Source organism: Oncorhynchus tshawytscha, linkage group LG23, assembly GCF_018296145.1.
Source record: "Oncorhynchus tshawytscha isolate Ot180627B linkage group LG23, Otsh_v2.0, whole genome shotgun sequence".
Classification (NCBI taxonomy): Eukaryota; Metazoa; Chordata; class Actinopteri; order Salmoniformes; family Salmonidae; genus Oncorhynchus; species Oncorhynchus tshawytscha.
The window spans coordinates 18,063,881-18,089,557 of NC_056451.1; the positions used below are offsets into that span (position 1 = coordinate 18,063,881).

At 45.5% G+C, this 25,677-nt stretch overlaps 1 protein-coding gene across 1 annotated transcript in view; it reads left to right on the plus strand.

Annotated features, from left to right (window-relative positions):
- lars2 (leucyl-tRNA synthetase 2, mitochondrial) overlaps window positions 1–24,598 on the plus strand; it is a 56,361-nt gene extending 31,763 nt beyond the window's left edge. Inside the window, exons 9-21 of the mRNA XM_042304822.1 lie at window positions 132–291; window positions 3,658–3,762; window positions 4,625–4,740; window positions 4,951–5,234; window positions 8,336–8,434; window positions 11,835–11,972; window positions 12,241–12,344; window positions 15,246–15,428; window positions 15,630–15,799; window positions 17,686–17,763; window positions 17,837–17,948; window positions 20,053–20,180; window positions 24,210–24,598. Of these exons, the coding sequence (XP_042160756.1) occupies window positions 132–291; window positions 3,658–3,762; window positions 4,625–4,740; window positions 4,951–5,234; window positions 8,336–8,434; window positions 11,835–11,972; window positions 12,241–12,344; window positions 15,246–15,428; window positions 15,630–15,799; window positions 17,686–17,763; window positions 17,837–17,948; window positions 20,053–20,180; window positions 24,210–24,389 (1,857 nt within the window). The 3' untranslated portion in view covers window positions 24,390–24,598. The remainder of the gene's footprint in view (window positions 1–131; window positions 292–3,657; window positions 3,763–4,624; window positions 4,741–4,950; window positions 5,235–8,335; window positions 8,435–11,834; window positions 11,973–12,240; window positions 12,345–15,245; window positions 15,429–15,629; window positions 15,800–17,685; window positions 17,764–17,836; window positions 17,949–20,052; window positions 20,181–24,209) is intronic.
- The last annotated feature ends 1,079 nt before the right edge of the window (window positions 24,599–25,677 follow it).

Below are 25,677 nucleotides of genomic sequence, written 5' to 3' on the forward strand. Positions count from 1 at the left end.
TTTTCTTACCAACTAGTGTTGTTTTGTTTTTGAACTATCCTCCTCAACAACTAAATGTAACCAACTTACTGTCCTGTCATGTATTTATCCATAAACTGTGTGTGTGTCTCTCTATCCTTCCCTCCATGAAGGTGAATGGGGAGGAGACAGGGGAGACTCTAGCAGGCTACACCTCCAGCCCAGAGGCAGTGTTTGGGGCTGCCTACCTGTCCATTGTCCCCTCCCACAGACTGCTGCATGGTACCAGCCCAGTCCGCTCAGCCCTGGAGAGAGTCCTGCAGACAGGCAGAGGTAGGAAGGAACCACTGTCCAGACCTGGTAGTCTGAGGTCATTTTTTAAGTGCCACTTTTATCCATAGTGGCTTACAGTAAATATTTAGTGTATTTAATGTATGTGGCCCCTTGTAACTCTCAATGGCACATTTTACTGAACAAAAATAGAAATGTAACATGCAATAATTTCAAAGATTTTACTAAGTTACAGTTCATGTAAGGAAATCAAGTCAATTGAAATACATTTATTAGGCCTAATTTATGGATTTCACATGACTGGGAATACAGATATGCATCTCTTGGTCACAGATACCTTAAAAGAAATGGGCCTCACAATGGGCCTCAGGATCACTACATGGTATTTCTGTGCATTCAAATTGCCATCGATGAAATGCACTTATGTTAGCTTATTCCTGGCCATAACATAACCCCACCGTCACCATGGGGCACTCTGTTCACAATGTTGACATTCAGCAAACCGCTCCCCCACAGGACGCCATAAACGTGGCCTAAGGCCGGTTCTCTAAACATTTGAGGTGGCTTATGGTAGAGAAATGAACAATAAGTTCTCTGGCAACAGCTCTGGTGGACATCCCTGCAGCCAGCAGGCCAATTCCACGACCCCTCAAAATTTGAAACATCTGTGGCATTGTGTTGTGTGACAAAACTGCACATTTTAGAGTGGCCTTTTATTGTTCCCAGCACAAGGTGCACCTGTGTAATGATCATGCTGTTTAATCAGCTTCTTGATATGCCACACCTGTCAGGTGGATGGATTATCTTGACAAAGGAGAAATGCTCACTAACATGGATGTAAACAAATTTGTGCACAAAATTTGAGATAAATAAGCTTTTTGTGTGAATGGAAAATTTCTGTGTTATTTATTTCAGCTCATGAAACATGGAATCAACACTTCACATGTTGCGTTTATATTTTTGTTCAGTGTAGTATAGAGAAGTACTGGCTGTTAGTAGTATAGAGAAGTACTGGCTGTTAGTAGTATAGAGAAGTACTGGCTGTTAGTAGTATAGAGAAGTACTGGCTGTTAGTAGTCCATGTTGGATGTTGATGTTGAGTTTAGTGCTTGCTTATGCTAAGCTGAAACACAATGCAACACAGGTATATCAATGTTTATTTTATGTCCAGATAGAGGTAGGTGTGTGTGTGTGTGTGTGTGTGTGTGTGTGTGTGTGTGTGTGTGTGTGTGTGTGTGTGTGTGTGTGTGTAGAGAGATAGAAAGACAGTTGTGCATGGGTATACCCTCCAAGATATGTTACAGTTGAAGTCGGAAGTTTACATACATAGATACATACAGGTTGGAGTCATTACAGGTTGGTGGCAGGGTAGCCTAGTGGTTAGAGCGTTAGAGCGTTGGACTAGTAACCGGAAGGTTGCGAGTTCAAACCCCCGAGCTGACAAGGTACAAATCTGTCGTTCTGCCCCTGAACAGGCAGTTAACCCACTGTTCCTAGGCCATCATTGAAAATAAGAATTTGTTCTTAACTGACTTGCCTGGTTAAATAAAGGTAAAATAAAAAAATGTAACTTATTTTTCACCCACTTCACAAATTTCTTCTTAACAAACTATAGTTTTGGCAAGTCAGGTAGGACATCTACTTGTGCATGATACAAGTCATTTTTCCAACAATTGTTTACAGACAGATTATTTCACTTATAAATCACTGTATCACAATTCCAGTGGGTCAGAAGTTTACATACACTAAGTTGACTGTGCCTTTAAACAGCTTGGAAAATTCCAGAAAATGATGTCATGGCTTTAGAAGCTTCTGATAGGCTAATTGACATCATTTGAGTCAATTGGAGGTGTACCTGTGGATGTATTTCAAGGCCTACCTCCAAACTCAGTGCCTCTTTGCTTGACATCATGGGAAAATCAAAAGAAATCAGTCAAGACCTCAGACAACAAATTGTAGACTTCCACAAGTCTGGTTCATCCATGGGAGCAATTTCCAAATGCCTGAAGGTACCACGTTCATCTGTATAAACAATAGTACGCAAGTATAAACACCATGGGACCACACAGCCGTCATACCACTCAGGAAGGAGACGCGTTCTGTCTCCTAGCGATGAATGTACTTTGGTGCGAAAAGTGCAAATCAATCCCAGAACAACAGCAAAGGACCTTGTGAAGATGCTGGAGGAAACGGGTACAAAAGTATCTACAGTATATCCAATGTGAGAAACGAGTCCTATATCGACATAACCTGAAAGGCCGCTCAGCAAGGAAGAAGCCACTGCTCCAAAACCTCCATAAAATAGCCAGACTGCGGTTTGCAACTACACATGGGGACAAAGATTGTACTTTTTGGAGAAATGTCCTCTGGTCTGATGAAGCAAAAATGGAACTGTTTGGCCATAATGACCATCGTTATGTTTGGAGGAAAAAGAGGGAGGCTTGCAAGCTGAAGAACACCATCCCAACCGTGAAGCACGGGGGTGGCAGCATTATGTTGTGTGGGTGCTTTGCTGCAGGAGGGACTGGTGCACTTCACAATATAGTCGGCATCATGAGGCAGGAACATCTCAAGACATCAGTCAGGAAGTTATAGCTTGGCCGCCAATGGGTCTTCCAAATGGACAATGACCCCAAGCATACTTCCAAAGTTGACCAAATGGCTTAAGGACAACAAAGTCAAGGTATTGGAGTGACCATCACAAAGCTCTGACCTCAATCCTATAGAAAATCTGTGGGCTGAGCTGAAAAATCATGTTTGAGCAAGGAGGCCTACAAACCTGACTCAGTTACACCAGCTCTGTCAGGAGGAATGGGCCAAAATTCACCCAACTTATTGTGGGAAGCTTGTAGAAGGCTACCCGAAACGTTTGACCCAAGTTAAACAATTTAAAAGCAACGCTACCAAATACTAATTGAGTGTATGTAAACTTCTGACCCACTGAGAATGTGATGAAAGAAATTAAAGCTGAAATAAATCATTCTCTCTACTATTATTCTGACATTTCACATTCTTAAAATAAAGTGGTGATCCAAAGACAGGGAATTTTTACTTGGATTAAGTGTCAGGAATTGTGAAAAACTGAGTTTAATGTATTTGGCTAAGGTGTATGTAAACCTCCGACTTCAACTGTATGTGTTGCTCTCCTGCTCTTCTCCTGTTGCCTCTGTGTGTTTTAATTGGGATTCCCCTGAATCGCTCTCTTTATCCATCTGTCTCACTCTCTCTCTTTCTCTCACTACCCCACCTCTCTCACTATCTATTGGCCCCTCTCTCTCTCTCTCTCTCTCTCTCTCTCTCTCTCTCTCCCTCTGTCATGCTGTCTCTCTCTTTCTCTCTCTGATTGTTGATAATGAGGCACCAGGGGAGAAGCTCTCCCTTGCTGACTCCTGACCTTTGACCCCCCAGACTGCCTGACAGAGGTCACCGCCCACAACCTATTTACCGGTCAGGAACTTCCCCTGGTGATCTCCAGCAAGCAGGAGTTTGAAGGTCATCTAGACACTGTCATCGGTACGTGGATGTGTGTGTGGGTTTGAACGTCCACATGGCTTGCACATACAGCATGTACTCACTGTGTATTATTGACCTCTGAGCTTTTGTTCTTGTGCTTTTATTCGTCTCTCTATTTTAATCCAATTTCAATCAATCAATTGTATTTATAAATCCCTTTTTACATCAGCCGATGTCACTAAGTGCTATACAGAAACCCAGTCTAAAACCCCAAACAGCAAGCAATGTAGAAGCACGGTGGCTAGGAAAATTTAATGAATCACATTTAGCCTTTCCCTGTGACCTGTACATGTTTGTAGATGCCACTGTGTCCTTGAGCCTGCAGTGTGTCTCTGTCATACACTGGGCGTTTGGCTGCTGTTGGAATGATGTAACCTTTAACTCTCAAGAAGGAGTTCCCTGCTTGGTGCTTTGGGTGTTTGTCTGACTCCACGAGGCAATACCCATGAGGAACTAGCCGTAATCCAGCAACACACGGCCCCCTCTTTTTTTGTAGGCCCTTGGAGCAATTTCAACTCAGTCGGGGTCTCACATTACTGTTGAGAGTTAGAATAATAGAATTACACAAGGTGAAATTTTGAAATTTGGTTGTGCATCAGCAGTCACTCAGTTAGCCCATGTCGGCAAAAAAAATTTAGGTTGGTAAGTTAGTCTTGCGCCCAGCTATCTAAAGTTATAGTAAGCAAGGTTGAATTAACGACCGCGGTGGGGCTCATTGTTTATCAGTTATCATATAAAAACTGCAAACATTTGCCTCCACTCTATTGCAAAATGTGAAGAATTGCAGGAAATTAGTGTTATAAAATGACATGGTGGTGTGCAAGTGTGTGTGACAAATGTATCATGTGTGTGTCCCTGGCAGGTATCCCTGACAGCCGTGTGGAGGATGCTTCTGTGGCCAGGGCTCTGGGTCTGAGCTGGAGCCCAGTCCTGAAGAGCCAGGAGGATGGAGGACACACACTGATCAACTCTGCTGAGGTGTGTCTCGACACACAGCAACACACACTGTTACTCTACACAACGTTACCAGTAAACCAGCATTTCACATTGTTTTATGGCTATTAATGGAAGAACCTTATTTATGGTTGAATGAAGTATCGGCTTCATCGAGTTTTGTTGAATTCACGTGTGTTTTAGCTTCTAAACTTCATCCTGTTCTCTCTCCGCCCATCCCCCTCTTCTGTGTAGTTCACAGGCCTCAGCAGGGAGGTCGCTTTTGACTCCATCACCCAGAAGGCCAGAGAGAGAGAAGTGGGCGGCCACCTGACCAGCACCAAGCTCAGGGATTGGCTGATTTCCCGGCAGCGGTACTGGGGCACGCCCATCCCCATGGTGCATTGTGGGTTTTGTGGTCCTGTGGCAGTCCCTGAGGAGCAACTTCCAGTCACCCTCCCCAAACTACCGTCCCCCACGGGGAAGGGGGCATCCCCACTGGAGCACGCTGATGACTGGATCAGCTGTACCTGTCCCAGGTGAGAACACACTGACATGGAGTGAGGTGTGAGAACACTTCAGTTGCATACCAAATGGCACTCTATTCACTATGTAGGGCACTGCACTTGACCAGGACCCATCAGCCTGGGTCAGAATCTAATGCCATCCGGTCAAATGTCCAGTTTGAAAATGAATGCTGGTGCTGTCAGTTGGATTGGAAGTTCATAGCTAGTTCACAAACATTAGTGATGGAGTTCACTGTATTCCACTTATATTCAAATCCAATCTTTTTTTCAAGGTCGTATATCTTTCTCAATGGTTAGTCAGCGACTCACTCTCTCTCTCTTGCTCTTAGGTTCAGGCAATTATTTCCGATGCTTTCAGTTTTCTACTCAATCAGTTCCCCCTTTCTACCTGTACTAAGAGTCAGGATTAAATGATTCAACCACTGTGTGTTGAGGATATGAATACGGGTTAGTTTTTAACACACAGGGACCAGGGTTATGTAATGAGTGACAGATGTCACCGTGGATATATAAACCAGCTGTGGCCTACATGCCGGGCATGTCTATGCCCCCACCACACACACACACACACACACACATGGTACCAGGGTTATGTAATGAGTGACAGATGTCACCGTGGTTATATAAACCAGCTGAGGCCTACATGCCAGGCATGTCTATGCCCCCACCACACACAGACACAGAGACAGGCAGACGGTGACTGTCAATGAAATGTGTGAAAATGCTCCCTGCTGCTCGTTAAATGGCGGTTGCATCCCAGATGGCACCCTATTTCCTATATAGTGCACTACTATTGGCCAAGGCCCACCGTGCAAACCCAGCTTCTCATGACCAAGACCCTCACCAACATAGGATTTCTTCAGGGGAGATTGCTCCTTGAAAAACATTATAGTTCCATGATTGGACATGGAATTGTGGTACAGTAACTAGGAAATGCTGTTTCAACAGCTCAGCCAGACAGTCATACAGAGAGAGAGATGGGGTCGTCTGGTCTCACGGCTATATCCAGAGACGTTCTCCTCCTCTTCCTCCTCTTCCTTGTCTCTCCATCTCTTGTTGACAGCGTCAGAGGAAATTCACTCTCTTAACTCAACGATCATGTCCAATTAACCATCGGGTGGAGTGTACAGAAGGTGTTTGATGAGAGATGGTGGGGGAGATGGAGCTTTATCTGTCTGTCTCGTCCTTGAGAAGTCATTTCCTCCACCGCTGATATTGTCTCTGCTACTGCTGTGAATTGGCCCCTCAGTTGAACCCTGTGTGTAATTAGTCCAGCTAGCTTGCTACACCAGGATAGTGTTTTTGATTCCCGTTTTGGCTTGCCTGGTGACATCACCAGGCGGTATAAGTTAATAGACCAATAACAAAGAGAGTTCCAAACCTCTCTGCCAATAGCAGCTAGTTATCATGTTACATATCCTTCCAATTAGGTCCCTCACTCCCATATGTCGTAGATAAATTCTTTCTTGAGAAAAAAGCTTATTAATGCAAAACTATTACAGTAAGGAACTAAATTGTTCTTGCTTCTGATGCCACATCTGTTTGAGGGGATACTTCCCCAATCTGGCACACACACACCTGCAATGCAATTTCAGTTTAATTTTGCTATCTGGTTGGAATTGTAGCTCTGCTACTCTGTCATTCCTGAAATCGCCCTATATACAGCGGGACTGGACAGAACCATAGTCATAGATGGCACGTGTCCAGGCAATCACAGCCCCCCCAGGAGTCTGAAACTGTCTGTCTGTCAAATGACAATAATTTTTACCCTGAATGGTTGATCTGGAAAAGAGAGGGAAAACCACAGGAGAGCAGTGTGCAGCCACATGGAATTCTTGGAATACTATAATGCCTCTTCTGTTTTTTTAAATGTATTTCGCTATTTTGTCATGAAAGGCTCTTTGGTATGATGGTGCATTTTGATCTCATGAAATGGCACCTGGGTATTAACCTGCTACACCTTAGCCTTGTTGCTAAGCAACCCCTCTGCCTTGTTATTGTGTGTGTGTGTGTGTTTGGTTGGTTGTGAAGAGGGGTAATCTCACCTTCAGAGTAAAAGTGTGAGGGTGTGTTGATATGCTTGTGTGTGACAACTTGTGCCTGTTTGTGCCATTAAAAACATTGTACTACAGGGGACTAGGTATGGTGCTGTAGTGTTCTTCTCTAGTGTTGCTGATGGTCTTCCTGGCATGGTGATTCTGACTGGGTCTGTAGTGTTCTTCTCTAGTGTTGCTGATGGTCTTCCTGGCATGGTGATTCTGACTGGGTGGTTCTATTCTATGGAGACTCATTAAACAGTGAGACACATTCTCAGTTCCAGTGTGCATGTTGAAAGTAGGAACAAAAAATAGTAAATTTTTTTTGTCACTCGCCTTTGCGAGTGTCCTGTTTTGCTCTCTCAGTGAGGCTGACAGATGAGCAGTGTGTACAGAGAGCTCTGTTTGGATTGGATGAAAAGGGCCTGGGATGGCACTTCCAGCAGACACACACACACACAAGCTGGCACACACACACACACACACACACACACACACACACACACACACACAAAGCTGGCATGGTGCTGGCCGGTTCTGTGTCCCTCTGGCAGTGCTATTTAGTCAGGGCACAGGAGCAAGGATCTGATGGCTGTGTAGTGTAGTGGTTCCAGCCTCACTGTGGCATCTCCTACGGGACATGACCTCCACAGACAGATGGTTCCAGCTCACATTAGATACACAGGCCAGTCCTCTGGACACTTTATGCCTACAAACTAAACTAACAAAACGAAACTAACAAAAGTAATTTCACAATAGGACAATGGGGTAGACGTTTATCATTTCTAAAATGACTGCACTCTTACCTCTTTCATGTGTCACTACGAATAAGAAACGGTGACTCAAACCAGCTAGCCACTGTAGCTACATGACAAAATATCCACTAAGACTTGAGCTGTGTCATATTCAATCATTATACTGTGTTTGCCATTTGGAGTCGTATCTCCCTCCAGCGGTATCTCCTGCAGAAATGAGGTTGAAGCGCTAACTGTTACATTTGATGCAGTGTTTAAATGCACTTTAAATAAAGTTTGTTCTGATTCTATTTGACCTCTCTCTCCTGTTGTGTCTTATCAGGTGTAAAGGGCCGGCCAGAAGGGAGACCGACACCATGGACACGTTTGTGGACTCATCCTGGTACTATTTCAGATACACTGACCCCCACAACCAAGACAGGTGAGATACACTGACCCCCACAACCAAGACAGGTGACCTGGGATTTTCTCTTCCTCTGTCTGTAGTATCGCTCTCTGTTTGTTTTATCTATCTTCCTATCCCCCCCAAAATATAATCTCTACTTTTAAATCAGTCAGTAGCAGTTCCTACAACATGAAAGAGGGATAGAGAGTGGGAGAGGGAGCGTTGTAGGACCTGGTACTGACTGATTTAAAAAAAGATTAGAGATTTATATTTTTTAGGACTGTTCTAAAATGAAACGGCAGTAGAGACAAAAGTCACCTTAAGGTATTCTACTCTCCACGAGTGAACGTTACAACTGTTTTGTAGACAACGAGAATCTAGACAAATATTACAAATGTAATATGCATTGTCCATTTAATCACTGACAAATGTTTTTTCCACTCACACATCAGCACACCCTTTTACACTTCCTCTCAAACAGTCAATTTCATACACACGCAAACACGCACTCATACCGTTAACTTGTATTCCCTGCTGATGGAGATGATAAACTCCTGGTCGTTAGCTGCTGGGGCGGTGGCGATATCCAGAGCTTTAACAAAAGCGATTCATTTCCCAAAGGCAGGACTTGTCTTTGCTTCACTGACCTTGCTGGGTAAATCCATTTAAATTCAATCACATTTTGACAGCACCCCTTTTGATTCGAACAAAACCTTACATACATATTTTCCCATTTGTAGAAGTGATCAGAAAGTGACACTTTGGACCTGAATGCCCAAACAGTTGAGATAAAGGTGCTCAAAGTTGACTCATTGTTGTATACGGCACAATACCAGGAGACATCCAAGTACTCATCACTGGAAAGATAAACAGTTGAGATTGATATCATTTTAAAGCTTTACAAACAGGGTTGTCAAACTATTTTATAATTCATGGAATTCTTTTTTATTTTTTTGTTATAATTTTTTTGATATTCACATATTTTGTATCTTAGACCCTGTTTGACATCATCTGAGGTGTTTGTGTTGTGCCCGCCATCGGTTGAGACACAACATGCTCTTGAATACAGGATGGGTGTCATGTTTTGGCTGATAAATGTACTAAAATGGGCGGTCATCTTTGTGGTAGTAAGTCATGATTAAAAGCTAAATTGCAGTGGTCTGAAGAAATTGGTCCATTCTATGAATTCTATTTCTATGATTGAAATGAAATCCACCATTTATTAGTATTATTATAGTACTATTCAAGAGTATTTTGTGGTCAACCGATGGCTGACACAGCACAAAAACCTCAGATGATGTGAAATATGCTCTGAGCTACAATGTACAGACCCTTTGACTTTTTCCACATTTTGTTACGTTACAGCCTTATTCTAAAATGTATGAAATAAATAAAAAATCCTCATAAATCTACGAACAATACCACATAATGACAAAGCAAAAACTGGTGTTTAGAAATGTTTGCAAATGTATAAGAAAATCAAAAACAGATGCCTTATTTACATAAGAATTCAGGCCCTTCGCTATGAGATTTGAAATTGAGCTCAGGTGCATCCTGTTTCCATTGATCATCCTTGAGATGTTTCTGCATCTTGATTGGAGTCCACCTGTGGTAAATTCAATTGATTCAACATGATTTGAAAAGGCAGACACTTGTCTATGTAAGGTCCCACAGTTGACAGTGCATGTCAGAGCAAAAACCAAGCCATGAGGTCGAAGGAATTGTCCGTAGAGCGCCGAGATAGGATTTTGTGGAGGCACAGATCTGGGAAGGGTACCAAAAGATTTTTGCAGCATTGAAGGTCCGCAAGAACACAGTGGCCTCCATCATTCTTAAATGGAAGAAGTTTGGAACCACCAAGACTCATCCAAGAGCTGGTCGCCCGGCCAAACTGACCAATCAGGGGAGAGGGGCCTTGGTCAGGGAGGTGACCAAGAACCCGATGGTCACTCTGACAGAGCTCCAGAGTTCCTCTGTGGAGATGGGAGAACCTTCCAGAAGGACAACCATTTCTGCAGCACCACCAATCAGGCCTTTATGGTAGAGTGGCCAGACAGAAGCCAGTCCTCAGTAAAAGGTACATGAAAGCACATGACTCTTAGACCATGAAAAACAATATTGTCTGGTCTGATGAAACCAAGATTGAACTCTTTGGCCTGAATGGAAAGGGTAGTGTGGAGTGCGATTGAGGTTGAGATTGAGATTTGCGTCATCTGTGGATCTGTAGTTGGTGGTATGCGAAGTGGAGTGGGTCTTTGGTTTCCAGGATGATGGTGTTGATGTGAGCCATGACCAACCTTTCAAAGCACTTCATGGCTACTGACGTGAGAGCTACAGGGCGGTAATCATTTAGGCAGGTTACCTTCACTTTCTTGGGCACAGGGACTATGGTGGTCTGCTTGAAACAAATCAAAATGGATGCTGTCAAAAATGGATTGAATTCAAATGGATTTACCCTGCTGTAAAGCTGCTTTAAGAGGTGCTGGCCTCTCCCTCTTTTATTTCTTAGCTGGGCAGATTATGCCAGAACTGAAAAAGCAATTAAACTGTTTGCGCATCCTGTTGGCTTGCTGTGGCCTGGGCTGAGGTTTTGGTAGGGTGGGGGCCACCAAGAGGTTAGTGTGTTTGTGTGTGTGTGCGCGGGTGTGCGTGTGCATGTGTTTTTGGCCTGACACCAGGATACAGGGAGGGTAGGTCATTTTCTGCCCAGTGAGTCTAATTCGCTTAGCCAGTTCAATTATCCTGAGACATCATCCACTGGCAGAGAGGACTGTGTGTACTGTGTAAGGTGACACACACACCCACACACACACACACACACACACACACAGAGTGATATAGCATTACCTAAGTAGCATTAGGAGTTTTGAGCCGAGGTACAGTGTTTTCCTATCTGGCCAATCTAACATCTTCCATCCTCTTCCTCATTGTTGTCTGGTGACTTTGTCAGATCTACAACCAGACAATTCCTATCTGAAGGATCTATCTGAGAGGGAGGGTTACCTCACCTCTCCTCTCTGAGCTCTGATTACTCATCATCAGGATATACATTTATGTTTGTGTCTGTGTGTGTGTGTGTGTGTGTGTGTGTGTGTGTGTGCCTTCAGGAGGATGCCCCTCTTCTGACTTGTGGGATAGATGTTATTATAGTAGCTACCTGTGCTAGCCTGCATAAAGCCCAGTCTGCCCCCTAGAGGATATATCTACACATAATATCAAAGACCTTACACATGATGTAGTTGTATTTACTATAACAGCTTCTATAGTTGAGCTACTTGTTATATTGGTGAATCCCTTCCCATGATTATTATTCTCTCACTATACTGTTTTTAAAAAAGTTTCAAAAATAACAAAGACAGAAAACACCAAATATAAAATGGAGTGATAACAGTTTATTTCACTCAAACTAACTTGTGCCCCCCTTTCTCCACCCCAGGCCTTTTGAGCGCTCCCTGGCAGACCACTGGCTTCCAGTGGACGTGTACATTGGGGGGAAGGAGCATGCTGTTATGCACCTGTACTATGCACGTTTCCTCAGTCACTTCTGTAGGGATCAGGGCCTAGTTGGACACAGGTACAACAACTATTGTTCACTAGTTGATATCAATAGAACCATTCTGCCAAAAGGTTGAACCCACTTAGGGGTGAATCCTAACTTCCAATGAAACTGAATTTTCACTTAGTCTCCCATTGACCATCAAGTGAAAATGTCCACTTAAAAGTAAGTGGAAGCTGCCAACTGAAGAAGGCACCATTGCCAAAACGTCTTTGTAATGTTTGTATAATTATCCCCTGCAGAAATAACATGTAAAAAATGTAAGCTCTTTGAATGTCCACTCCAGGGAGCCTTTCAAGAAGCTGCTGGTGCAGGGCCTCATCAAGGGCCAGACATTTAGAGCTGCAGACAGCGGACAGTACCTGAAGAGAGACCATATCGACTTCACAGGTGGGCACAGCAGGGTGGGGACTTTACACGCCTGCATTCATAGGTTAGAGTTAGTAGACATCCCTCACAGATGGATTCCTGAGGTTGCTCAGAAGTTTTTTCTGGTCAGGTCCTAGAAGAAGGAATGGAGGAGCACCGTCTTAACCCTTAGCCTACAATTGCTGCGTCCCCGCGGAAATCAAATTAACATTATCAAAAAATACCCATGAAAACATCTGTAGCGTCCAAACAGTTTAGCCTACAATTTCTGCGTCCCCGCAGAAATCAAATTAACATAATCAAAAAATACCCATGAAAAGATTTCTGTTTAAGCAAGAGATCACCCTTCTGCATCTGTGGTGAAAAGTGGTTGAGCTCCCGCGGTGTTTGTCAGACCATGAGACATCCCGAGAATCAGTCTTCTCACAAAAACATCTGTAGCGTCCAAACAGTTTAGCCTACAAACTATTATGACCATTCTACGATGAGACTCTCACGAACACAGTGGTGTTCTCCGTTTTGCTCTAGGACGACCACAAGCCTCACAAGACTCATCGGAAGTCTTGTAGTTCTGTCTGTAGCGTCCGAACGGTTTGGGCTACACACTAATGTGTGTGTGTGTGGAAAGCTCACGCCTCTGTGGAAAGCTGAGACAGACTTGTCTGAAGGTCCCCTGTACCAGTTTAAAACATTTATGGAAGTACAGTATATGGAGATGGTTTAGTTCCTAAAATAAGGAGATACAGTGCTGTCGGAAAGTATTCAGACCTTATTCTAAAATTGATTAAAGAAATTAAAATCCTCAGCAATCTACACACAATACCGCATAATGACAAACTGAGAACAGTTTTTTAAAGACGTTAGCAAATGTATAAGAAATAAAAAAACAGGAACCTTATTTACGTAAGTATTCAGACCCTTCACGATGAGACTCGAAATTGAGCTCAGGTGCATCCTGTTTCCATTGATCATCCTTGATGTTTCTATAACTTGATTGAAGTCCGCCTGTGGTAGATTCTATTGATTGGACATGATTTGGAAAGGTACACACACCTGTTCATATAAGGTCCCACTGTTGACAGTGCATGTCAGAGCAAAAACCAAGCCATGAGGTTGAAGGAATTGTCTGTAGAGCTCCGAGACAGGATTGTGTCGAGGCACAGATCTGGGGAAGGGTACCAAAAAGTCCCCAAGACCACAGTGGCCTCATCATTCTTAAATAGAAGAAGTTTGGAATCACCAAGACTATTCCTAGAGCTGGCCGCCCAGCCAAACTGAGCAATCAGGGGAGAAGGGCCTTGGTCAGGGAGGTGACCAAGAACCCTCTGGTCACTCTGACAGAGCTCTAGAGTTCCTCTGTGGTGATGGAAGGACCCTCCAGAACGACAACCGTCTCTGCAGCACTCCACCAATCAGGTATTTATGGTAGAGTGGCCAGACGGAAGCCACTCCTCAGTAAAAGGCACAACCCCCCCGCTTGGAGTTTGCCAAAAGGCACCTAAATAACTCTGACCATGAGAAACAAGATTCTCTGGTCTGATGAAACCAAGATTGAACTCTTTGGACTGAATGCCAAGCGTGATGTCTGGAGGAAACCTGGCACCATCCCTACGGTGAAGCATGGTGGTGGCGGTATCATGCTGTGGGGATGTTTTTCAGAGGCAGAGACTAGGAGACTAGTCAGGATAAAGGAAAAGCTGAACGGAGCAAAGTACAGAGAGATCCTTGATGAAAACCTTCTCCAGAGTGCTCAGGACCTCAGACTGTGACGAAGGTTCACCTTCAAACAGGACAACGACCCAAGGCACGCAGCCAATACAACATAGGAGTAGCTTCGGGACAATGGCCTTGAATGGCCGACCTTGAACCCGATCTAACTTCTCTGGCGAGACCTGAAAATAGCTGTGCAGCAACGCTCCCCATCCAACCTGACAGCTTGAGAGCATCTGCAGAGAAGAATTGAAGAAACTCCCTAAATACAGGTGTGCCATGCTTGTGGTGTCATACCCAAGAAGACTCAAGGCTGTAATTGCTGCCAAAGGAACTTTAACAAATTCCTGATTAAAGGGGTATGAATAATATTCATATAATGATGTTTTATTTCTGAAAGCATTATGGGGTATTGTGTGTAGCTTGGTGAGGGGGAAAAAATGATTTCATCAATTTTAGAATAAGGCTGTAACCTAACAAAATGTGGAAAAGGTCAAGGGGTCTGAATACTTTCCGAAGGCCCTGTAAATACCTGATCTTTCTTGTATCTCTCAGATATAGGACAGACACAACGGAACAAACTTCCTTTTTGTTTTTTTACTCTCTTGTTCCATGTAGTGACTCATTCACTGCATTTCTATTGGCTAATAGCAGTAATGCATTAAAAAAATTAAGTATTTTTTTGATACCTTCTTAAAATTCTAAATCAAATGGCTAAATGATCCTTGGTATCTTAAAACAATTCCCCCACCCCCCTGGGATTAGACTGGGCTTAGACTCTAGACTAGAGGGTTAAAAGCCAGATCTTTATCAGAATTTTTTTTAGGCTTTTTTTATGGCTTTTCTCCTCTTCCCGTTGCTTGGCAACTGGGTAAACACGGACACTGGCTCCGTTCATAGAGGTGAGGCTTTATATCACTCTCTGAGGGCTTCCACACTGGACACACACACAAAGGAGTTCTAGCTCTGAGTAAACAGACTGATCAAGGAATTGACTGAAAGATACTTCTATCTGTCTGTTTCTCAGGAGGCTTTAAAAAAAATCTATTTATCTTCTACTGTCAGCATTTGCTGCAGGCAAATCTGAAATGGCACCCACCCTATATTGTGCACTACAAAAGTAGTAATACAGTGCCATTTCAGACAACGGACAGTTTGCTGGAGATATATAGAGGTGTCAAGTGCTAACCATTGCCTTGTCCCCTGTGTCAGGTGAGGAGCCGGTGCAGGTGGGAAGTAAGGCCGGGCTGCAGGTGACGTGGGAGAAGATGTCCAAGTCGAAACACAACGGCCTGGACCCTCAGGAGGTGGTGCAGCAGTATGGCATCGACACTGTCCGTCTTTACATCCTCTACGCTGCTCCCCCTGAACAGGACATCCTCTGGGATGTCAAGAGTGAGTTACACGCACCCTGTGACCCCCCCTTCCCCTCTAACCCAACCCACAATAGACTGTGTGGCATTTATTTTGCAGTCAAATTACTGTATGTTGTGGGGGAGTTTAATTAAACTGTTTTTAATGGTCCAGTACGGATGTTTATAATGTGTTTTGGCAGTCTTGTCTGTGGTGTAAAGTGTATTTGTGTTGTCCCCTCAGCGGATGCTCTGCCCGGGGTACTGCGATGGCAGTCTCGTCTGTGGGGTCTGGTGACCAAGCTGAGGAGGGCTCGGCAGGATGGGGACGTCCCCAACCCCTCGTTGCTGAAGAGGAAGGAGCAGGCAGACGCCAGGAAAATCTGGGAGAACAAGAACTTTGCCGTGGAACAGGTAGAATGTCCACGCTACATATCAACACTCTTAGAATGTTACTGAACATTCCTAAACACAGAGAAGTCATGTTTTCATTATTCTATTGTTTGTGTTGTACTACCCACTTTTACCAGTAGGTGTCACTAACTGCAGTCACTGTAGATGACTGAAACTGCCTTATCATGCTCAGACCTTATACCTGCAGTTACAGTCTTTTTATAAAATAATATATAAATAAGAAAAGATGATGACGCTGTGTTAACTATAGCACCTTATCGTATTCCATGAGGCTACATCCATACTATACATTTTAGCCTCAGCGCTGCATAACAGGAGAAACTGCTGTTGTCATGTCATCCTGGGATCTATATGGTAACCTGAGACCACTCTCAGGTCTGGCAGCCCAGAGTAGCCTAGCGGGTGTGAGGAGCAGAGAATGGAAATTGATTTGATATCCAATAGTGACGCTTTCACACTTTTATAAATAGCCGCCTTCTGTTCCGACTCCCTCAGTGTGGCCAGTGGGGTTTGATTCTCTTCTCGCCCTTTAAAGTCTGTACTGTTAAAGGGCCCTGTGCGCGTGTTTGGCCCAGCCCACCCTAAGCCCCCCCAAAGCCACGGCCATCCTTTGATCCATCCTCTGTCTTTGACCTTCTCCCAAAGGCCCATGCCAAAGGGGTTCTCTTTCCCAGAAGACTTAACTGTGGAATGTTCACATGTAGCCTTCTTGTTTTAAACAGTGTGAGCCAACCAGTTATCAGAACCATGTATAGTGATTATCCTCTGGTCCTATTGTTGTTTTCCATTCATCACCATGAACCATCACAGGCAGCTGGGAGGTTCTCCCTGATACTATCCCTTACCACAGGGAAACATTGTTTTAGAGAGAGAGACACACAGAGCAAGAGAGTGACACACACACACACACACACAGATAGAGAGAGAGACACACACACACACAGTGAGCGAGAGAGAGACACACACACAGTGAGCAAGAGAGACACACACACACACAAGAGAGACACACACAGAGCAAGAGAGACACACACACACACACACACAGAGCAAGAGAGACACACACACACACACACACACACAGAGAGCAAGAGAGACACACACACACACACAGAGCAAGAGAGACACACACACACAGCAAGAGAGACACACACACACAGAGCAGCAAGAGAGACACACACACACACACACAGAGAGCAAGAGAGACACACACACACACACACACAGAGAGAGCAAGAGAGACACACACACACACAGAGAGCAACACACAGAGCGCAAGAGAGACACACACACAGAGAGAGCAAGAGAGACACACACACAAGAGAGACACACACACAGAGAAAGCGCAAGAGAGAAGAGAGACACACACACAGAGAAAGCGAGACACACACACACACAGAGAGCAAGAGAGACACACACACAGAGAAAGCGAGACACACACACACACAGAGAGCAAGAGAGACACACACACACACACACACACACACGCACACACACACAGAGTGAGCAAGAGAGACACACACACAGAGAAAGCGAGACACACACACACACAGAGAGCAAGAGAGACACACACACAGAGAAAGCGAGACACACACACACACAGAGAGCAAGAGAGACACACACACAGAGAAAGCGAGACACACACACACACAGAGAGCAAGAGAGACACACACACACACACACACACACGCAGAGTGAGCAAGAGAGACACACACACAGAGAGAGCGAGACACACACACACACACACACACACACAGAGCGCGAGAGAGAGAGAGACACACACAGAGAGCGAGAGAGAGAGACACACACAGAGAGAGAGACACACACACACACAGAGACAGTATGGCTGGATATGATGCCACTGTGACAAACCTGTCTTGTGTTTCCAGGTCACAGGTCACTTCACAGAAGACTTCCTCCTGAATGCAGCCATCGCTCGACTCATGGGACTCACCAACACACTCTCTGTGAGTAGACCCTGTGTGCGTGTGTGCGTGTGCATTCAATCTGACCTCTGACATCTTTCTCTGTCACTCTCAGAACGTGTCATCTCGTGTGCTGCAGCACAGTGTGGAGTTTGAGGAGGCTCTCGCCACGCTGTGTGTGATGACCGCTCCCATGGCTCCACACCTAGCCTCTGAACTCTGGGCAGGTGGGCCACACACACACATTGTGGGAATGAATGAATGAATGAATAAATAAATAATGGACAATAATATGTTTTCATCAAAAGATGAATGATGTGTCACATGATGTGGTGTCACATGATGTGTTGTCATGAGAGTTTTGCTATGATAATCCCATTTCAGACAGGGAAAAGGAATAGTCTGCTACACTCCTAGTGAGACAGAGACTGACTGGAGAGGAGATGAGAGGACCGTCTGGAATGATGATGTGGGTTTGGAAAGAATCCAACAGGAAGTTACCTCAGGGTGTCATGTTGATGGGGCCTCTTATCTAACACGCACAACGCTTTGCAACGCCCTGGTGATGTCATCACAGTCCATTGAGATAATTTGTTTGTGTGTGGTGTACCCATGTGAATACTTCAAGAATCTGAGTTGATGAACCAAAATAGGCATGAAAAGCTATGCAAAGTCAAGGTCTAGGAGTTCAGTACACAGTAATTTCACAGGAATCTCCTCCAGAATGTGATTGTGACTAAATAACCCCTGACCCAAACTGAGAATCCCCAGCCCTATCACATAAACAATGTAGCTGATGCTGAGTCAGGACAAAGGTTGACCCATGTGATCTGATGGTATAAAAATAGCCAGAAGAGGAAGTGTGCCCCCGCACTGTCCAGTAGAACATCCCCCTATTGTCAAATACACAGAAACAATTCCTCTCTTGAGGGACTGGGGTCTGGTGCTAGAGGGCTGGACATAGGGGCTGTGGGGGCTGGGAGTAGGACTGGTAATCTGGGGCTAGGGAACTGGGGGCTGGGAGTAGGAGCTTGGGGGCTGGGAGTAGGAGCTTGGGGGGGGCTGGGAGTAGGAGCTTGGGGGCTGGGAGTAGGAGCTTGGGGGCTGGGAGGGAGCTTGGGGGCTGGGAGCTAGGGGGCTGGGAGTAGGAGCTTGGGGGCTGGGAGGGGGGGCTGGGAGTAGGAGCTAGGGGGCTGGGAGTAGGAGCTTGGGGGCTGGGAGTAGGAGCTTGGGGGCTGGGAGTAGGAGCTTGGGGGCTGGGAGGAGGAGCTTGGGGGCTGGGAGGAGGAGCTTGGGGGCTGGGAGGAGGAGCTTGGGAGTAGGAGCTGGGAGGGGGCTGGGAGTAGGAGCTGGGAGGGGGGGGGCTGGGAGTAGGAGCTAGGGGGCTGGGAGTAGGAGCTAGGGGGCTGGGAGTAGGAGCTAGGGGGGGCTGGGAGTAGGAGCTAGGGGGCTGGTGGGAGTAGGAGCTAGGGGGCTGGGAGTAGGAGCTAGGGGGGGAGTAGGAGGGAGCTGGGAGTGGGGGCTGGGAGTAGGAGCTTGGGGGCTGGGAGTAGGAGCTGGGAGTAGGAGCTAGGGGGCTGGGAGGAGTGGGGGGCTGGGACTGGGAGTAGGGGCTAGGGGACTGGGAGGGGAGTGGGGGGGGCTGGGACTTCGAGGGAGTGGGGGCTTGGACTGGGAGTATGGGCTAGGGGGCTGGGAGGAGTGGGGGACTGGGAGTAGGGGCAAGGGGACTGGGAGGAGTGGGGGACTGGGAGTAGGGGCAAGGGGGCTGGGAGGAGTGGGGGCCTGGGACTGGGAGTAGGGGCTAGGGGGCTGGGAGGAGGGGCATGGAGGAGTGAGGCTTTTTGGGAAAAGGCAGGAAAAGGCAACATCCTCCAGCTGATAGCCACAGTCAGGGAATCTGAGGGATGAACATGGAAAATATAAACTATGTGTGTGTGGTTCTCGCTTGCTCACTTTCTCTCTCTTTATCTCTCCCTCATAGACAGAAAGGACGAGAGTAAGTTAATATCCTTCAGCCCCCTGTGGGTCCCCCCCACATTAGCGTAAGGAGGCGGTGGGTGGGCAAACCGACTGTTGTTGTTAATCCTCGATCTGTAGGGAGCTCTTGACAGCTTTCCTGTAATGCTCCATAGAGTTTTCAAAAGTATGAATGTCCCCTATTACTTGAGGCATGACCATAGAGCTCACAGTGGTGAGATGGTCAGTCAGTGAAGTTTTGTAGTGGCTGACGCTTTGATCGTCTAGGCTGGGTGTCTGTAAAGTACTATAAAAATCAAATGTGATTGGTTGATTGCTAGTTTGTGACATGTTGTCTTCCCCTCCATTCAGGGCTGAGCCAGGTGAGGAACCCCCTGAGCCCTCTCCTCTCCCGCGGAGGAGACGTGCTGCAGCAGCCGTGGCCCACCCCAGACCCTCTGTACCTGGAGACCCCTGATACCCTGGAGCTGGTTGTACGGGTGAGGCTGTCAAACGCACACTACCACCCGGCACTCAAGGGAAAGGGGCATACCTAGTCAGTTGTACAACTGAATGCCTTCAACTGCAATGTGTCTTCTGCATTTAACCCAAACCCCTCTGAATCAGAGAGGTGCAGGGGGCTGCCTTAATCAACATCCATGTCTTCAGCGCCCGGGGAACAGTGGGTTAGCTGCCTTGCTCAGGGACAGAACGACAGATTTTTACCTTGCACCTTTGAGACTTCTGCCCTATGTACAGTGCCTTGCGAAAGTATTCGGCCCCCTTGAACTTTGCGACCTTTTGCCACATTTCAGGCTTCAAACATAAAGATATAAAACTGTATTTTTTTGTGAAGAATCAACAACAAGTGGGACACAATCATGAAGTGGAACGACATTTATTGGATATTTCAAACTTTTTTAACAAATCAAAGACTGAAAAATTGGGCGTGCAAAATTATTCAGCCCCCTTAAGTTAATACTTTGTAGCGCCACCTTTTGCTGCGATTACAGCTGTAAGTTGTTTGGGGTATGTCTCTATCAGTTTTGCACATCGAGAGACTGAAATGTTTTCCCATTCCTCCTTGCAAAACAGCTCGAGCTCAGTGAGGTTGGATGGAGAGCATTTGTGAACAGCAGTTTTCAGTTCTTTCCACAGATTCTCGATTGGATTCAGGTCTGGACTTTGACTTGGCCATTCTAACACCTGGATATGTTTATTTTTGAACCATTCCATTGTAGATTTTGCTTTATGTTTTGGATCATTGTCTTGTTGGAAGACAAATCTCCGTCCCAGTCTCAGGTCTTTTGCAGACTCCATCAGGTTTTCTTCCAGAATGGTCCTGTATTTGGCTCCATCCATCTTCCCATCAATTTTAACCATCTTCCCTGTCCCTGCTGAAGAAAAGCAGGCCCAAACCATGATGCTGCCACCACCATGTTTGACAGTGGGGATGGTAGGTTCAGGGTGATGAGCTGTGTTGCTTTTACGCCAAACATAACGTTTTTCATTGTTGCCAAAAAGTTCAATTTTGGTTTCATCTGACCAGAGCACCTTCTTCCACATGTTTGGTGTGTCTCCCAGGTGGCTTGTGGCAAACTTTAAACAACACTTTTTATGGATATCTTTAAGAAATGGCTTTCTTCTTGCCACTCTTCCATAAAGGCCAGATTTGTGCAATATACGACTGATTGTTGTCCAATGGACAGAGTCTCACACCTCAGCTGTAGATCTCTGCAGTTCATCCAGAGTGATCATGGGCCTCTTGGCTGCATCTCTGATCAGTCTTCTCCTTGTATGAGCTGAAAGTTTAGAGGGACGGCCAGGTCTTGGTAGATTTGCAGTGGTCTGATACTCCTTCCATTTCAATATTATCGCTTGCACAGTGCTCCTTGGGATGTTTAAAGCTTGGGAAATCTTTTTGTATCCAAATCCGGCTTTAAACTTCTTCACAACAGTATCTCGGACCTGCCTGGTGTGTTCCTTGTTCTTCATGATGCTCTCTGCGCTTTTAACGGACCTCTGAGACTATCATAGTGCAGGTGCATTTATACGGAGACTTGATTACACACAGGTGGATTGTATTTATCATCATTAGTCATTTAGGTCAACATTGGATCATTCAGAGATCCTCACTGAACTTCTGGAGAGAGTTTGCTGCACTGAAAGTAAAGGGGCTGAATAATTTTGCACGCCCAATTTTTCAGTTTTTGATTTGTTAAAAAAGTTTGAAATATCCAATAAATGTTGTTCCACTTCATGATTGTGTCCCACTTGTTGTTGATTCTTCACAAAAAAATACAGTTTTATATCTTTATGTTTGAAGCCTGAAATGTGGCAAAAGGTCGCAAAGTTCAAGGGGGCCGAATACTTTCGCAAGGCACTGTACATAGTCATTGAACACTAGTCACTTTAATAATGTTTATTGTTCTGAAATCGTTTATTTGGATCGCTGAGAAATGAAGCTAATTGATTACTTACTTTATAGGTACATACTGTATTCTCAACATAGCTCATCCATATAACTATTGCTGCACATACCTTCCTACTTATACACTGTATGTTGTCCATACTGTCTATGCACACCATGTGTTTATATTCCCGAACTATGACATGCTCGTTTCTTCTTGTTGGGGGGGATTATTTGTGTTTAGTGTTGTACTGTTAGAAACGTACTGCACTGCTGGAGCTAGCATTTCCCTGCACCTGCTTTAACATCTGCTGGTCTGTGTGCGCAACAAATAAACATCAATTTGATTTGACACACACACACCTCTCACACACTCAATCCCCTTTCACTCTCACACATGCCCATACATATGCCAAGGCACACACCCCTACAGAAAATGATAGACTGAAAGAAAATAAAAGTCCCACACACTCACAGGCATACTCTTGTGTAAATACTCAAAATTGCACTCGCACTCCCTTGAACCAAAACAGCCATAGCCCCATTCATGCGCTCACTGTCTGTAATTTACACAGAGCCTATGATCATATGGCTTGAGAGGGAAAGTGTGTGTGCGCGTGCAGCCCAGGATGCCTAGGCAATCAGCAGGCAGTGCGGCTGTGGTGGGCGGGGTCACAGAGTCAGCTGCTCAAAGATCGAAGTCTCTGAGAGAGCCCTGCTGGGGGGAATCAGAGTCCACACACACACACACACACACACACACACACACACACACATCTCTAAACATTAACTCCGATAATGGATAATAGCCAGCTAAAGACTGTGCTCATCTAAAGTAGATGTTTTCCTCCTCTCATGGCCTGTCCCATGAGGGAGCTGTAATCGTTTCAAACACACATTAAGGACACACAACCGTTTACCGTTCCACGGTACACAATCATCCCCCACACACAGGCACAGTAACACACACAAACAGACACACAAACATATACTATTTCTCCAATTGACCCTTTGGCACCTGTATGATGATGATGCTGGTGTTGGTTGGGATCTGGTCTGAGGCCTTGATGTGTGTTTCCCCAGCCTAGCGGCACTAACCTCAATCTCACTGGGACTCTGACCGTCTGAGGCCTTGATGTGTGTTTCCCCAGCCTAGCGGCACTAACCTCAATCTCACTGGGACTCTGACCGACTGAGGCCTTGATGTGTGTTTCCCCAGCCTAGCAGCGCTAACCTCAATCTCACTGGGACTCTAATGACAGACTGAGGCCTTGATGTGTGTTTCCCCAGCCTAGCAGCGCTAACCTCAATCTCACTGGGACTCTAATGACAGACTGAGGCCTTGATGTGTGTTTCCCCAGCCTAGCAGCACTAACCTCAATCTCACTGGGACTCTGACCGTCTGAGGCCTTGATGTGTGTTTCCCCAGCCTAGCGGCACTAACCTCAATCTCACTGGGACTCTAATGACAGACTGAGGCCTGGGTTCGGCCCACAGTGCAGGCCAATACACACACGTTCTCTCACTCACTCACTCACTCACTCACTCACTCACTCACTCACTCACTCACTCACTCACTCACTCACTCACACACACACAGAAGTGCACACATGCACTGATTAATTATGAGCTTATCTTAACACACACAAATATACAGATACCATATACACACACTCATAATTGGGAGAAAGCTTAGACTTGACCCAAACAGACACACACGCTGATACACAAACATACAAAGACTGGAAATGAGGAATAAAGGTTCCTCCTACTCAGCTGTAGAGGATCTGACTGCCCAGCCCATTTTCACCACAAGTTGGCTGTTTTTAGACAGCTCATGTTACACACACAGTTTACTGAAAGGAGAGGAGGAAAGGCATATGCATGTTCTATAGTCTCTGATGTAATTAGATCACTTTCGATGCAGCCACAGCCTCCACTAAGAGTTGGCTCAGTCAGTGTACATTATTTAATATGTCTGGACCAAAGTTTGCTCTCACTCAATGTTAACTAGCGATGTGGAGTATTCTATGGGAGGAGGTCACAGTATTCAGGTTTGTGCTCTTAACCTTTTTGGGGTTTTCTCTCCTCCTTTTCATCTCTCCCTTTCACCGCTCAGGTCAACAACAAGGTTTGTGGGACGGTGTTGGTGCCTCGACAGGTGGCCCAGGATACAGAGCAGGTACGGGCGCTGGTTCTGGGGAGCGAGCTGGGACAGCGTCTCCTAGGAGACCGGACCATCAAGAAGGCCATTCTGTCCCCTAGGACCGCCCTTATCAACTTCCTCATAGAGGAGTGACCACTCAATCCTGGATGCTGATTGGTGGACTGTCATGTCAATCAGAAGACCGCAGCCACTCACAGACTTGAAGGTGGGGACATCATGTGAACGGAGGGATGAAAGACAATTTTCAAATAAATAAAAACAATAACTAGTATGAACAGACATTTTTGTAAAAAAAATAATAAAAAATAATAAAAACATCTGATGAGTGAAATGGGACATCCGTCTGTCAGTTGTGATACCAGGAGTCATACACTGAGACTGGAAGTGTTTTTAGACTGGATGACATGTATCACTTTCTCCTTGTCACCATGCTGACACCAGACCCTACTCCAGTGCAGAGAGTTGTTTTGGGTTCTGAAGTCACCATGTTAACATACGGTCATGCATGGTTACCAGGTGATATGGCTCCAGTGTGTCTCTAACATCTGTCCCCAGCTATTCAACAGGTGAGTGAGGGTTAAGCCACATAGAGTCCACTGATAAATACTGATATTGTGATGTGATTAGGTCCCACTCATGTTGGCATCTCCATCAGTGGCTTCCAGTTTGAACAGAAGTGCTGAGGGACATTCCAGAACCAGGACCTCTGGCCTGAGTGGGAACACAATCACGTTCCATTCAGAGCACTAATTCAGAACTCCATGTATGTTGTTGAGACAGACTGCAGCAGGGACAGGGACATATAAGACAGGGCTCAGGACAGGGTGAGTCAGCCAGACCAGAGAACAGACTGAAAGGTGTTGATTCCAGTCTGTAACTGTCAGAACCAGAACATAGAGGAATTTGACTGGCATCTGGAATCACAGCTGGTATTCTGGTCTGACTGACAATGTCATCAGTGTATTGACCAATGGGTACAGGTTGCGGCTGGGTTGGATTGATGGGGTCATAGGAATGGGACGGGGGGAGATGAAGTGAAGAGGACACAAGTTATTTGAATCCAGTCACCCCTTACCACAGCCCATTCATTGCCGGTCATTAACATCATCAATCAGTGAGCCACCTCATGGCTTGTAAATGGGACTCTCCTTCACAACATTTATAACTCTCCTTCCCTGTCATGTATACCCCAGTGACTGAGCACGGAGTCCTCTGTCTAACATCTCCTGACTAGACCCATTACTGGTTCTAAGTGAGTCACTCAGATCATGTTGCTGGCAGGACGTTTTATTCCAGTAGCAATTAAAAGGGTCCACCACAAAATGGACAGCTCCCTTCAGCAGGATTAGACATGCATTCTGAGCAATCAGGAAGTTGTCATTTGATTACCGGACTCTATGTGATGTGCCAGTCTCAAGAT